The sequence below is a fragment of the Nerophis lumbriciformis genome, linkage group LG15, assembly GCF_033978685.3.
Source record: "Nerophis lumbriciformis linkage group LG15, RoL_Nlum_v2.1, whole genome shotgun sequence".
Classification (NCBI taxonomy): Eukaryota; Metazoa; Chordata; class Actinopteri; order Syngnathiformes; family Syngnathidae; genus Nerophis; species Nerophis lumbriciformis.
Window position 1 is genome coordinate 28191865 of NC_084562.2, and position 17037 is coordinate 28208901.

At 40.8% G+C, this 17037-nt stretch overlaps 2 protein-coding genes across 7 annotated transcripts in view; one reads left to right on the forward strand and one right to left on the reverse strand.

Moving 5' to 3' along the window:
* Positions 1–6111, forward strand: part of whamm (WASP homolog associated with actin, golgi membranes and microtubules) — a 33739-nt gene extending 27628 nt beyond the window's left edge. For both annotated transcript variants that reach the window (XM_061974649.2, XM_061974650.2), the window contains 2 exons: positions 2076–2212; positions 5780–6111. In XM_061974649.2, the coding sequence (XP_061830633.1) occupies positions 2076–2212; positions 5780–5929 (287 nt within the window). In that variant the 3' untranslated portion in view covers positions 5930–6111. The remainder of the gene's footprint in view (positions 1–2075; positions 2213–5779) is intronic.
* An 8735-nt stretch (positions 6112–14846) lies between these two features.
* The window catches only part of homer2 (homer scaffold protein 2), a 72915-nt gene continuing 70724 nt past the window's right edge, over positions 14847–17037 (reverse strand). For all 5 annotated transcript variants that reach the window (XM_061975324.2, XM_061975322.2, XM_061975325.2 and 2 more), the window contains exon 9: positions 14847–15326. In XM_061975324.2, the coding sequence (XP_061831308.1) occupies positions 15138–15326 (189 nt within the window). In that variant the 3' untranslated portion in view covers positions 14847–15137. The remainder of the gene's footprint in view (positions 15327–17037) is intronic.

Sequence of the window (17037 nt, forward strand, 5' to 3'; positions counted from 1 at the left end):
TATTCTAAGATACTTGTCCTCACCACCATGCTGGGAAATAAACTATCACTGGAGGGAAAGGGATGGCTAAGCATGCCACACACACACACACACACACACACACACACACACACACACACACACACACACACACACACACACACACACACACACAGAGTGGGTACAGAAAGTATTTAGACACCTTCATGTGTTCACTCTGTTTTATTAGCCGTTTGCTAAAATAAAACATGAATGTACAATCAGCACTCATCTTGACAGAAAAAAACAGATTTATATAGAATTTTTTTTCAAATGTATTAAAATGTTAAAAAGGACATGTACATAAGTATTAAGACCCTCTAATCAGTACTTAGTTGATGCACCTTTGGCTGCAATTCCAAGTGTTATTGAACACGATGCTTGGCACACCTATCTTTGGGCATGTTCTCTCTTTCCTCTTTGCACCACCTCTCAAGCTCCATCAGCATGGATGGGAAGGTTTTCATCCAGGATGTCTCTGTACGTTGCTGCATTCATATTTCCCTCTATCCTGACTAGTCTCCCAGTCTCTGCCACTGAAAAGCATCCCCCACATCATGATGCTGCCACCACTGTAGGGATGGTAGTGGTGGTGATGAGCGGTGCCTGCTTTCCTCCAAAGACTGGAATCTTTGTCTCATCACACCAGATCATTTAGTTTCTCCTGGTCTGAGAGTCTCTCAAGTGCAAACTTTGGACACTCTACCATTGTCCTTCTGGAAGGTTCTCCTCTCCACAGAGGATGATCCACAGATGGTCTTGGTCACCTCCCTGACTAGACTCAGATGAATGCAGCAATGTACAGAGACGTCCTGGATGAACACTAACTGGGAGACTAGTCAGGATAGAGGGAAAGATGAATGCAGCAATGTACAGAGACGTCCTGGATGAACACTTAACTAGGAGACTAGTCAGGATAGAGGGAAAGATGAATGCAGCAATGTACAGAGACATCCTGGATGAAAACTAACTGGGAGACTAGTCAGGATAGAGGGAAAGATGAATGCAGCAATGTACAGAGACGTCCTGGATGAACACTAACTGGGAGACTAGTCAGGATAGAGGGGAAGATGAATGCAGCAATGTACAGAGACGTCCTGGATGAACACTAAACTGGGAGACTAGTCAGGATAGAGGGAAAGATGAATGCAGCAATGTACAGAGACATCCTGGATGAACACTAACTGGGAGACTAGTCAGGATAGAGGGGAAGATGAATGCAGCAATGTACAGAGACATCCTGCATGAAAACTAACTGGGAGACTAGTCAGGATAGAGGGAAAGATGAATGCAGCAATGTACAGGGACGTCCTGGATGAACACTTAACTCGGAGACTAGTCAGGATAGAGGGAAAGATGAATGCAGCAATGTACAGAGACGTCCTGGATGAACACTTAACTGGGAGACTAGTCAGGATAGAGGGAAAGATGAATGCAGCAATGTACAGAGACATCCTGGATGAAAACTAACTGGGAGACTAGTCGGGATAGAGGGGAAGATGAATGCAGCAATGTACAGAGACGTCCTGGATGAACACTTAACTGGGAGACTAGTCAGGATAGAGGGAAAGATGAATGCAGCAATGTACAGAGACATCCTGGATGAAAACTAACTGGGAGACTAGTCAGGATAGAGGGAAAGATGAATGCAGCAATGTACAGAGACATCCTGGATGAAAACTAACTGGGAGACTAGTCAGGATAGAGGGGAAGATGAATGCAGCAATGTACAGAGACATCCAGGATGAACACTTGCCATCCAAGCTGATGGAGCCTGAGAGGTGGTGCAAAGAGGAAGGAGAGAAAGTGCCCAAAGATAGGTGCAATATGTGAGCAGTAAAAGGAACATGTGCAATTTACCTGGAAACTAAGATTGTGGTGGACTGACAAGAGAAGAGTCTCACTCTGTTGATGTCATTCCTCTGTGGAGTAAATGTGTAGACCATCCCAGTCTTGTGCAGGTCTACAAGGTCACCTCTGATGTCCTGACTCAGATCTTATGGTGGCCAGGTGACACAGGTGGTCAAGAAGATGATGTGTGTGTCTGTGTCCTGCAGGAAGTATGGATGAAGTCCTGGCGTCCCTGCAGCGAGGACAGATCCAGCTGAGGAAGACCAAGACCTCCATGAAGCCTCCTGCTGACCCCAGAACTTCTCTGATGTCTGCCATCCGACAGGGAGTCCCCTTGAAGAAGGTACCATCGAAATGTTGACTTCATCTTGTCCCAAAGTCTTCACTCCATAGCCTTGTGTTCCCCTCTGGCTACGTTGTGATGTCACAGCCAGGTGGAAGCCCTTATTTGGACGTTAAACCTGGTGTTCCCCTCTGATGTCACAGCCAGGTGGAAGCCCTTATTTGGACGTTAAACCTTGTGTTTCCCTCTGGCTACATTGTGATGTCACAGCCAGGTGGAAGTCCTTATTTGGACGTTAAACCTTGTGTTCCCCTCTGGCTACATTGTGATGTCACAGCCAGGTGGAAGCCCTTATTTGGAGTTAAACCTTGTGTTTCCCTCTGATGTCACAGCCAGGTGGAAGCCCTTATTTGGACGTTAAGCCTTGTGTTTCCCTCTGGCTACGTTGTGATGTCACAGCCAGGTGGAAGCCCTTATTTGGACGTTAAACCTTGTGTTTCCCTCTGATGTCACAGCCAGGTGGAAGCCCTTATTTGGTCGTTAAACCTTGTGTTTCCCTCTGGCTACGTTGTGATGTCTCAGCCAGGTGGAAGTCCTTATTTGGACGTTAAACCTTGTGTTTCCCTCTGGCTACGTTGTGATGTCACAGCCAGGTGGAAGCCCTTATTTGGACGTTAAACCTTGTGTTTCCCTCTGATGTCACAGCCAGGTGGAAGCCCTTATTTGGTCGTTAAACCTTGTGTTTCCCTCTGGCTACGTTGTGATGTCTCAGCCAGGTGGAAGTCCTTATTTGGACGTTAAACCTTGTGTTTCCCTCTGGCTACGTTGTGATGTCACAGCCAGGTGGAAGCCCTTGTGCTGCTGTATTGACATATTGAGCTGCTGCATGGCCTCTGAGTTGGTGAAAGTGAATTGTAGATGATAAATGATGTCTCTCACCTGGATAGTAGAAGGTTGTGGACATAAACCCACAAGTTGGTCAACTTTCACATCCAACTTAGACCCGGAGATGGCCAGAAAGACACAAACAAACTATTTTTGTTAACCCTTTGTGAGGATGATGATGAATTGTTGATGTAAAGGGGAAGATACAAACATCCCATCGGTCTTTATCCCAGTGAGAGCAGACATTGTACAGTAAGTGATTGTTTTATTATGTTTGTATATCTTGTTTAGCACTTAGCAATACTGCTACATGATGCTTAGTGTTTGACTAAAGCTGCATCTGTTTAGCACACAGCTTCTAAATCCTCCTTATATTCAGGCTCAAAAATAGAAGTTTCTGGATCATCATTTGTCCCAAAGTAGTCTTTGTTGTCTCTCATCAAGTCTGCCATGATTAGTAGTCTTGTTGTTGTTGAAGGGAAAGTGAGCGTTGTGATGCGTCTGTATGCTTAAAATGATCAAATTATGTAAATATTACATGTTATTATGAATGTTACTACATGACATATATATTACATGTTGTTATGAATGTTACTAGTTACTACATATATATTACATGTTATTATGAATGTTACTACATGACATATATATTACATGTTATTGTGAATGTTACTACATGACATATCTATTACATGTTATTATGAATGTTCCCGAATGTTACTACATGACATATATATTACATGTTATTATGAATGTTACTAGATACTACATATACATTACATGTTATTATGAATGTTGCTTCATGACATATATATTACATGTTATTATGAATGTTACTTGATACCACATATATTACATGTTATTATAAATGTTACTACATGACATATATATTACATGTTGTTATGAATGTTACTAGATACTACATATATATTACATGTTATTATGAATGTTACTACATGACATATATATGACATGTTATTATGAATGTTACTACATGACATATCTATTACATGTTATTATGAATGTTACTACATGACATATATATTACATGTTATTATGAATGTTACTAGATACTACATATACATTACATGTTATTATGAATGTTGCTTCATGACATATATATTACATGTTATTATGAATGTTACTTGATACCACATATATTACATGTTATTATAAATGTTACTACATGACATATATATTACATGTTATTATAAATGTTACTACATGACATATATATTACATGTTATTATGAATGTTACTACATGACATATATTACATGTTTTTATGAATCTTACTACATGACATATATATTACATGTTATTATGAATGTTACTAGATACTACATATATATTACATGGTATTATGAATGTTACTACATGACATATATATGACATGTTATTATGAATGTTACTACATGACATATCTTTTACATGTTATTATGAATGTTACTACATGACATATATATTACATGTTATTATGAATGTTACTACATGACATATATTACATGTTATTATAAATGTTACTACATGACATATAATATGTTATTATGAATGTTACTACATGACATATATTACATGTTATTATAAATGTTACTACATGACATATATATTACATGTTATTATGAATGTTACTACATGACATATATTACATGTTATTATAAATGTTACTACATGACATATATATTACATGTTATTATGAATGTTACTACATGACATATATTACATGTTTTTATGAATCTTACTACATGACATATATATTACATGTTATGAATGTTACTCGATACCACATATATTACATATTATAAATGTTACTACATGACATATATATTACATGTTATTATAAATGTTACTACATGACATATATATTACATGTTATTATAAATGTTACTACATGACATATATATTACATGTTATTATGAATGTTACTACATGACATATATTACATGTTTTTATGAATCTTACTACATGACATATATATTACATGTTATTATGAATGTTACTAGATACTACATATATATTACATGGTATTATGAATGTTACTACATGACATATATATGACATGTTATTATGAATGTTACTACATGACATATATATAACATGTTATTATGAATGTTACTAGATACTACATATATTACATGTTATTATGAATGTTACTACATGACATATATATTACATGTTATTATGAATGTTACTAGATACTACATATATTACATGTTATTATGAATGTTACTACATGACACGTATACTTACAGCGTGTATATAAAACTTTGAGAGAGGTTTTTAAAATGTTCTTAATAGGTGGAATAGAGTGACTCCAAATGAGCTCCATTGTTTGCTGACTTTTGCTAATGTTTATTTACTCGTTAGAATGCATAAAAAACACGTGTTGAATAAGGATTATGAATGATAGACCACATTGAGAAAAGGTGCAGTTCCCCCTGAAGAAAAGCTGTCAGCCAGAGACTCTGAGAAAAGTGAATAAAGGCATGCTAAATCCCATTTTAGCAGAAAGACACTTAAGTCAAGTCAGGAGCACACAGAACAAACTCTTAACTCCTCACACGTCCGCTGCAGCGTTTCAATATTTTTATGGATAAATGTTTGTCTGCTGGTGCAGACTGAGTCCTAAGTGGAGGTACTAGTTTGTATGAAGTACACAAGGTGTGTGTTGTGTTGCAGATGAAGTACACATGGTGTGTGTTGTGTTGCAGATGAAGTACACAAGGTGTGTGTTGTGTTGCAGATGATCCCAGCAGGCTGCAAAGTGTTGACTAGTAACACTCACAACGAACTGGAGCGCAGCATCAAGGCAGCCATGTTGAGGATGAAGAAGGTGTCAGCTGACTCTGACCAGGAAGATGAGCACACACACAGTGGAGACTGGGACAGCTGAGACACACACACACACACACACACTCTCACACACACACACACACATATACAGAGGTGGGTAGTAACGCGTTACATCTACCTGAGTAACTTTTGGTATAAATTGTACTTCTAAGAGTAGTTTTAATGCAACATACTTTTACTTTTACTTGAGTATATTTATAGAGAAGAAAGGCTACTTTTACTCCGCTCCATTTATCTACATTCAGCTCGCTACTCGCTACTGATTTTTATCCATCTGTTAATGCACGCTTTGTTTGTTTTGGTCTGTCAGACAGACCTTCAAAGTAGGATCTATCACATGCCTGCGTTTCACCAATCAAATACAGTCACTGGTGACGTTTCACCAATGAAACAGAGCCAGGCGGTCACATGATTAACTGCACATAAAGTTTCAGCGGCAAACAACAACAAGCTTAAGCTTACATGAACTCAACGTCAAATTTGAGGAAGCACATGGCGGTAAGTAACGTTAGTAGATATTTTGGCTGTCACCGTAGCATACCTGCCAACTACTCCGGTTTTCCCGTAATTCGTACGGTTTTCATCAACCTATTCCGGGTTACGGTTGCAGTGATAAAAAATACGGTTTTTCATTAATTAAAAAAAAAAAATAAGGGTGAAAACTACGCGAATTGCACCTTGTGCAGACAAGATTTTTCGATCGGACACGGAGGAATTAGCATGTAAAAGACCACGTTGGGACAAAAAAACACAAGTCTAATGCCGTTGCTAGCGATACAAGTGGAAAACTTTCAACGTTTTTCGTCGCCCAAACAGATTCTTTGGATGTGATAAATGCCGAAGTTTTATTTACGGAGGCAATAATTGAGCATGGACTTCCAATCGCACTGGCTGATCACATGGGACAGTTAAATGTTTGTAATGCAACCTTTAAAAATCATTACGCGGTGATCGCGGCCCCAAAAATAAACTTTTCTTGCATGATAATGTCCAGAAAAACTCGCTTTATATTACTATAGAGTCCTTTTAACGAATGAGTTTGATGGTTTATCACAAACCTTAAATGAAAGAAGTCCTTTGTTCTCCTGCACCATGCATGCGCTTTGGCCTTGCTTCGTGTTTGGTGCGCAATCCTGTCGACTGTATTTCACAGCACGACATACTGTTAAAAGTGTTTATACTATTTATGCTTTCAAGTCCAAGTTGAAGAAATCTTGTTAAATGTTGACAGCATAACTACCAAAATACAGAAGTATGTCCTTAATATTTTTGCAGTGCTATTTCTGTTGAAAAGTTCAAATGATTACATTGGAGATGTGATGTGCCACTTTTCAAGTGTCTGATGGCTTCAATTAATTTTCATTAATTTTTCATATTTTGAATTCTTTTGAAAGGCTTACAAAAAAACTACATTTGAATTGTAATTCCATGCTATTGACAGGACTATTAATTTTAATGAAGTTAGCTTACCATGTTTACAGTATGATAATTGTGATAGAAATGTGAATTTTAGGCACAGACTATTTTTTACAATTGAACAAGGCAGTAGATTATACAAGCTTGGACAGAAAGTTAATAATGACACCAATTTTTTTTTTTTATGAAATTGTTTAGTACTGTTTTACCATTTGTTTACTGTAAAAAGTGTTTATACTGTTTATACTTTCAATGAACAAATTGAAGTCTTGTGAAAGGTTGACAGGATAACTGGCATTAACTGTCAAAATAATTTCAAACTATTGAAGTTAGCTTACAGAATAAACATGTCAATCAACCCATATGATTTTTGCTGTAATATTTTTGTTTTGAAAAGTCACTGTGACTGATAGAAAAGTGATGGTTTTAGCAACATTTTAACCTGTCTGAATGCTAATAATCATTTTGCGTCGGGGGGCGAAGCCCTGAACCCTCCACCAGGACTTTGTCCTGGACCTACCGGGGCCTGCGGCCCTTGGACCCTGGCTACTAGGTTTTTCTGATTTCAAAAGTTGGCAGGTATGCCGTAGGCTGATGTTAGCTTCCCTGCTATGAATCACTGTCAAATGTACATCGTGTGGGGACATTTATTAACGCACTGCAGCCTCATAGACACACACACACACACACATGCATAGAAACAGCAATCAGAAGTGCACAGTGTGTTCCCAGGTGCAGCCCACACCTATCCGTTTATGGTTTGCATAAAGGCTAACTTGTTATTTTCCTTCGTAATCTCTGCCTACTGAGCCTATGATGCTGTTAAGTTATTGTGGCTCAATTTGCCTTCATTATTTGTATGTTAATGTATTATTATTTATTATATAGTATTGTTTTAGTTGCTTAAGAGATATTCCTGGCTCTGAATTTGCTCATTGCTATTTTTATGTTTTTGTACATTTGTTGCCGTCATCACTAAACGAACAGGTTACTCATCAGTTACTCAGTACGAGAGTAGTTTTTTCACAACATACTCTTTACTTTTACTCAAGTAAATATTTGGGTGACTACTCCTTACTTTTACTTGAGTAATACATCTCTAAAGTAACAGTACTCTTACTTGAGTACCATTTCTGGCTACTCTACCCACCTCTGACCATGTACAGTTACAGTAGGTCCATCAAAATGTGTACATTGAGCATGACAATGTTGAGTATTCCAGCACCATGGATGTGAAAGTAAACAATGAAGATGTGCTTTAAGTGCAGACTGTGAGCTTTCATTTGAGGGTATTTAGCTCCCAATCAGGTGAACACTGTAGGAACTACAACACATTTGAGGGTATTTAGCTCCCAATCAGGTGAACACTGTAGGAACTACAACACATTTGAGGGTATTTACTTCCCAATCAGGTGAACACTGTAGGAACTACAACACATTTGAGAGAAGGGTATTTACCTCCCAACCAGGTGAACACTGTAGGAACTACAACACATTTGAGGGTATTTACCTCCCAATCAGGTGAACACTGTAGGAACTACAACACATTTGAGGGTATTTATCTCCCAATCAGGTGAACGCTGTAGGAACTACAACACATTTGAGGGTATTTATCTCCCAATCAGGTGAACGCTGTAGGAACTACAACACATTTGAGGGTATTTAGCTCCCAACCAGGTGAACACTGTAGGAACTACAACACATTTGAGGGTATTTACCTCCCAATCAGGTGAACGCTGTAGGAACTACAACACATTTGAGGGTATTTAGCTCCCAATCAGGTGAACACTGTAGGAACTACAACACATTTGAGGGGATTTACCTCCCAATCAGGTGAACGCTATAGGAACTACAACACATTTGAGGGTATTTACCTCCCAATCAGGTGAACGCTGTAGGAACTACAACACATTTGAGGGTATTTACCTCCCAATCAGGTGAACACTGTAGGAACTACAACACATTTGAGGGTATTTAGCTCCCAATCAGGTGAACACTGTAGGAACTACAACACATTTGAGGGTATTTAGCTCCCAATCGGGTGAACACTGTAGGAACTACAACACATTTGAGGGTATTTAGCTCCCAACCAGGTGAACACTGTAGGAACTACAACACATTTGAGGGTATTTAGCTCCCAATCAGGTGAATGCTGTAGGAACTACAACACAATTGAGGGTATTTACCTCCCAATCAGGTGAACACTGTAGGAACTACAACACATTTGAGGGTATTTACCTCCCAATCAGGTGAACGCTGTAGGAACTACAACACATTTGAGGGTATTTAGCTCCCAATCAGGTGAACGCTATAGGAACTATAACACATTTGAGGGTATTTACCTCCCAATCAGGTGAACGCTGTAGGAACTACAACACATTTGAGGGTATTTACCTCCCAATCAGGTGAACGCTGTAAGAACTACAACACATTTGAGGGTATTTAGCTCCCAATCAGGTGAACGCTGTAGGAACTACAACACATTTGAGGGTATTTAGCTCCCAATCAGGTGAACGCTGTAGGAACTACAACACATTTGAGGGTATTTAGCTCCCAATCAGGTGAATGCTATAGGAACTACAACACATTTGAGGGTATTTACCTCCCAATCAGGTGAACGCTGTAGGAACTACAACACATTTGAGGGTATTTACCTCCCAATCAGGTGAACGCTGTAGGAACTACAACACATTTGAGGGTATTTAGCTCCCAATCAGGTGAACACTGTAGGAACTACAACACATTTGAGGGTATTTAGCTCCCAATCAGGTGAACACTGTAGGAACTACAACACATTTGAGGGTATTTAGCTCCCAATCAGGTGAACGCTGTAGGAACTACAACACATTTGAGGGTATTTAGCTCCCAATCAGGTGAACGCTGTAGGAACTACAACACATTTGAGGGTATTTAGCTCCCAACCAGGTGAACGCTGTAGGAACTACAACACATTTGAGGGTATTTACCTCCCAATCAGGTGAACGCTGTAGGAACTACAACACATTTGAGGGTATTTAGCTCCCAATCAGGTGAACGCTGTAGGAACTACAACACTTTTGAGGGTATTTAGCTCCCAATCAGGTGAACACTGTAAGAACTACAACACATTTGAGGGTATTTAGCTCCCAATCAGGTGAACGCTGTAGGAACTACAACACATTTGAGGGTATTTAGCTCCCAACCAGGTGAACACTGTAGGAACTACAACACATTTGAGGGTATTTACCTCCCAATCAGGTGAACGCTGTAGGAACTACAACACATTTGAGGGTATTTACCTCCCAATCGGGTGAACGCTGTAGGAACTACAACACATTTGAGGGTATTTAGCTCCCAATCGGGTGAACGCTGTAGGAACTACAACACATTTGAGGGTATTTAGCTCCCAATCAGGTGAACGCTGTAGGAACTACAACACATTTGAGGGTATTTACCTCCCAATCGGGTGAACGCTGTAGGAACTACAACACATTTGAGGGTATTTAGCTCCCAATCGGGTGAACGCTGTAGGAACTACAACACATTTGAGGGTATTTAGCTCCCAATCAGGTGAACGCTGTAGGAACTACAACACATTTGAGGGTATTTGGATGATGATGATGGTAGTTATTGCTGCCATTGCGCAATAGTCATCTGAAGAATAAATGGGCGGGACTTGATGAGTCAGCCGATGATTAGTCAGTTGTCGCCCTCCCGGTTGCCACGGCGACGGACGGAGGAGGTGTGAAGTCAAGGTGTCCAGGTGCATTATGGGATGTGCACACAGCCCAGCTGCCCACGCTGCAGATGGTTACCATGGCAACAGACATGGCCGCCTCCTCACCACTGCTGGGATATTTTCTCTGATGCAGGACTTTTTTATTTGATTATATTTTTACTCTTACACTTTTTATTGTATTTATACTCTTTTACACTTTATATTATTTTATTATATTTATACTGTATTACACTTTATATTATTTTGTACTTATACTATATGACATATTTTATTATATGTATAATGTATTACAATTTATATTATATTATTGTATTATATTTATACTATATTACACTTTATATTATATCTTATTTTAGATTTAATTACATTTTATGTTTGACTACTATATATTATATTTAGACTGATATACATATGATAGAATTAAGTCTAAAATAATATAATACTAATAGACTAATAATTGTATATTACACTTTGTTTATATTATTACTGAATATATATTAGACATACAGACTATATTATACTTATATTAGACTTGAGTGTAGATGTATATTATATAATCTAATAAATCATCTTTATTGATCTTTAAGACATAATTAATCCAACTGATGATGAATATTCTATGGTTATCATCATCACATCACTTCTAACTCTGACCTGCTGGTGGCGCTCTCAGCACAAAGACTACAAAGCCCCGCCCTTTAACTGATGACGTCATATTTCTACCGCTTGTCCCTCTCATGGTCATTTTCAACTCATAAGTGATGACGTCATCTTATTGAACTAAATGACGATTTCAAGGAAGTTGATTAGAAATGAAGATAATAAATTTTTCTTATCAATGCAACAAAGTGAGTGGGATTGTGTTGCCATGGCAACCTGTCCTCCAGCTTCCTCTGCACTTTTTTCCCACAGCAAACAAACTGAAATGGCTTTTTTACAGGAATTATATTTGTGTAATTATTAGCGTTGTTAAAAAATACATGAATTATATTTGTGTAATTATTAGCGTTAAAATTATATTCGTGTTATGACACAAAAATATTTGAATAAAGTTCATTCAACATTTCAGATTCTTTTGTTTCTTTCAACAAAATCCTTTCTTGAAGAAATAAACAGGCACACGTCATAAAGGTCAATGTTAGCAATCACGTCATTATTAATTATGATTAATAATGAAGTCACAAATGTGCAAGAGTTGGAAAACAAAAAGTCATATTTGGTTGAAGATGAACACAAAGTATTAAAGACTAATTATTGACAATTATTAATAATCATTTAAAGACTAAACATTTTCTGTATTCCACACATTTATATTATTATTATATATATTATTATATATTTATATTATTAATATTATATATTTATTTATATTTAGGGTTTGCTGGGAACGTCTGGCAGAGTCTCCTGTCAGAGAGAGTTTCAATTCCCACCTCCGGAACGACTTTGAACATGTCACGAGGGAGGTGCTGGACATTGAGTCCGAATGGACCATGTTCCGCGCCTCTATTGTCGAGGCGGCTGATTGGAGCTGTGGCCGCAAGGTAGTTGGTGCTTGTCGTGGCGGTAATCCTAGAACCTGTTGGTGGACACCGGCGGTGAGGGATGCCGTCAAGCTGAAGAAGGAGTCCTATCGGGTTCTTTTGGCTCATAGGACTCCTGAGGCAGCGGACAAGTACCGACAGGCCAAGCGGTGTGCGGCTTCAGCGGTCGCGGAGGCAAAAACTCGGACATGGGAGGAGTTCGGGGAAGCCATGGAAAACGACTTCCGGACGGCTTCGAAGCAATTCTGGACCACCATCCGCCGCCTCAGGAAGGGGAAGCAGTGAACTATCAACACCGTGTATGGTGAGAATGGTGTTCTGCTGACCTCGACTGCGGATGTTGTGGATCGGTGGAGGGAATACTTCGAAGACCTCCTCAATCCCACCAACACGTCTTCCTATGAGGAAGCAGTGCCTGTGGAATCTGTGGTGGGCTCTCCTATTTCTGGGGCTGAGGTTGCTGAGGTAGTTAAAAAGCTCCTCGGTGGCAAGGCCCCGGGGGTGGATGAGATCCGCCCGGAGTTCCTTAAGGCTCTGGATGTTGTGGGGCTGTCTTGGTTGACAAGACTCTGCAGCATCGCGTGGACATCGGGGGCGGTACCTCTGGATTGGCAGACCGGGGTGGTGGTTCCTCTCTTTAAGAAGGGGAACCGGAGGGTGTGTTCCAACTATCGTGGGATCACACTCCTCAGCCTTCCCGGTAAGGTCTATTCAGGTGTACTGGAGAGGAGGCTACGCCGGATAGTCGAACCTCGGATTCAGGAGGAACAGTGTGGTTTTCGTCCTGGTCGTGGAACTGTGGACCAGCTCTATACTCTCGGCAGGGTCCTTGAGGGTGCATGGGAGTTTGCCCAACCAGTCTACATGTGCTTTGTGGACTTGGAGAAGGCATTCGACCGTGTACCCCGGGAAGTCCTGTGGGGAGTGCTCAGAGAGTATGGGGTATCGGACTGTCTTATTGTGGCAGTCCGCTCCCTGTATGATCAGTGCCAGAGCTTGGTCCGCATTGCCGGCAGTAAGTCGGACACGTTTCCAGTGAGGGTTGGACTCCGCCAAGGCTGCCCTTTGTCACCCATTCTGTTCATAACCTTTATGGACAGAATTTCTAGGCGCAGTCAAGGCGTTGAGGGGATCTGGTTTGGTGGCTGCAGGATTAGGTCTCTGCTTTTTGCAGATGATGTGGTCCTGATGGCTTCATCTGGCCAGGATCTTCAGCTCTCGCTGGATCGGTTCGCAGCCGAGTGTGAAGCGACTGGGATGAGAATCAGCACCTCCAAGTCCGAGTCCATGGTTCTCGCCCGGAAAAGGGTGGAGTGCCATCTCCGGGTTGGGGAGGAGATCTTGCCCCAAGTGGAGGAGTTCAAGTACCTCGGAGTCTTGTTCACGAGTGAGGGAAGAGTGGATCGTGAGATCGACAGGCGGATCGGTGCGGCGTCTTCAGTAATGCGGACGCTGTATCGATCCGTTGTGGTGAAGAAGGAGCTGAGCCGGAAGGCAAAGCTCTCGATTTACCGGTCGATCTACGTTCCCATCCTCACCTATGGTCATGAGCTTTGGGTCATGACCGAAAGGACAAGATCACGGGTACAAGCGGCCGAAATGAGTTTCCTCCGCCGAGTGGCAGGGCTCTCCCTTAGAGATAGGGTGAGAAGCTCTGTCATCCGGGAGGAGCTCAAAGTAAAGCCGCTGCTCCTCCACATGGAGAGGAGCCAGATGAGGTGGTTCGGGCATCTGGTCAGGATGCCACCCGAACGCCTCCCTAGGAAGGTGTTTCGGGCACGTCCGACCGGTAGGAGGCCACGGAGAAGACCCAGGACACGTTGGGAAGACTATGTCTCCCGGCTGGCCTGGGAGGAGCTGGACGAAGTGGCTGGGGAGAGGGAAGTCTGGGCTTCCCTGCTTAGGCTGCTGCCCCCGCGACCCGACCTCGGATAAGCGGAAGAAGATGGATGGATGGATGGATGGATTATATATTTATATTATTATTACTGTTGACGTGTGTGCAGACATGCAGATGTACTGATAAATCACAGTCAACATCAATAATAATAATAACGATAATATCAATAAAATAATATAAATATCAATATTAATACAACTATCACTAATGTTATTAATAGAAAATACCAATACAAATATCAATAAAATATCAAAATGATAAAATATCAATAATAATAATAATCACTTTATGTAGCAGCTATATAAGTACGCATTAACTTTAGTGGAAGGAAGCAAACAACACACACACACACACACACACACACACACACTTTAAAAGTGTCTTTTGTTTATTTGGGTTGACTTGAAGTGTAAAGAAAAGTAGAGTACTTGCATTAGTAGTACTAGTACTAGTACTAGTATGAGAGTGGTAGTACATGTACTAGTATTACAGTACTAGTGTCCAGAGGAGAGCAAAAAGCCTGGAGGCACTTGGTGTCATGTGACACACCTGAGAGGAACACCTGTGCAGGAAGTGGACTTGTTGTTGTTAGCGTTAGCTTGTAGCCCTTAGCGAGCCTGTTGGGAAAGCACAAAGGGGGAGGAGCCACGTTGAGAGGACACGCCCCCAGTGTTCAGTTGTCGGCGCCCAGGCGAGATAAGCCGTGACGGAAGTCGTGCAGTTCTTCGATCTTGGCGTCCAGAACCTCCGTCAGCTTCTTTAGCTCCGCCTTCACGCCGCTTTGCTTCTGTCGGCTGTCTTCTACGTCCACGTGGAGAACATCCATCCTGCTCTCTAACTCCACCTTCCTGCTCTCTGTCACCTGTGAGATATCATCAATGTAACATTTTACATCCATCCTGCTCTCTAACTCCACCTTCCTGCTCTCTGTCACCTGTGAGATATCATCAATGTAACATTTTACATCCATCCTGCTCTCTAACTCCACCTTCCTGCTCTCTGTCACCTATGAGATATCATCAATTACATTTTACATCCATCCTGCTCTCTAACTCCACCTTCCTGCTCTCTGTCACCTATGAGATATCATCAATTACATTTTACATCCATCCTGCTCTCTAACTCCACCTTCCTGCTCTCTGTCACCTATGAGATATCATCAATGTAACATTTTACATCCATCTTGCTCTCTAACTCCACCTTCCTGCTCTCTGTCACCTATGAGATATCATCAATGTAACATTTTACATCCATCCTGCTCTCTAACTCCACCTTCCTGCTCTCTGTCACCTATGAGATATCATCAATGTAACATTTTACATCCATCCTGCTCTCTAACTCCACCTTCCTGCTCTCTGTCACCTGTGAGATATCATCAATGTAACATTTTACATCCATCCTGCTCTCTAACTCCACCTTCCTGCTCTCTGTCACCTGTGAGATATCATCAATGTAACATTTTACATCCATCCTGCTCTCTAACTCCACCTTCCTGCTCTCTGTCACCTGTGAGATATCATCAATGTAACATTTTACATCCACCCTGCTCTCTAACTCCACCTTCCTGCTCTCTGTCACCTACGAGATATCATCAATTACATTTTACATCCATCCTGCTCTCTAACTCCACCTTCCTGCTCTCTGTCACCTGTGAGATATCATCAATGTAACATTTTACATCCATCCTGCTCTCTAACTCCACCTTCCTGCTCTCTGTCACCTATGAGATATCATCAATTACATTTTACATCCATCCTGCTCTCTAACTCCACCTTCCTGCTCTCTGTCACCTATGAGATATCATCAATTACATTTTACATCCATCCTGCTCTCTAACTCCACCTTCCTGCTCTCTGTCACCTATGAGATATCATCAATGTAACATTTTACATCCATCTTGCTCTCTAACTCCACCTTCCTGCTCTCTGTCACCTATGAGATATCATCAATGTAACATTTTACATCCATCCTGCTCTCTAACTCCACCTTCCTGCTCTCTGTCACCTATGAGATATCATCAATGTAACATTTTACATCCATCCTGCTCTCTAACTCCACCTTCCTGCTCTCTGTCACCTGTGAGATATCATCAATGTAACATTTTACATCCATCCTGCTCTCTAACTCCACCTTCCTGCTCTCTGTCACCTGTGAGATATCATCAATGTAACATTTTACATCCATCCTGCTCTCTAACTCCACCTTCCTGCTCTCTGTCACCTGTGAGATATCATCAATGTAACATTTTACATCCACCCTGCTCTCTAACTCCACCTTCCTGCTCTCTGTCACCTACGAGATATCATCAATTACATTTTACATCCATCCTGCTCTCTAACTCCACCTTCCTGCTCTCTGTCACCTATGAGATATCATCAATGTAACATTTTACATTCATCCTGCTCTCTAACTGCACCTTCCTGCCCTCTGTCACCTATGAGATATCATCAATGTAACATTTTACATCCATCCTGCTCTCTAACTCCACCTTCCTGCTCTCTGTCACCTATGAGATATCATCAATGTAACATTTTACATCCATCCTGCTCTCTAACTCCACCTTCCTGCTCTCT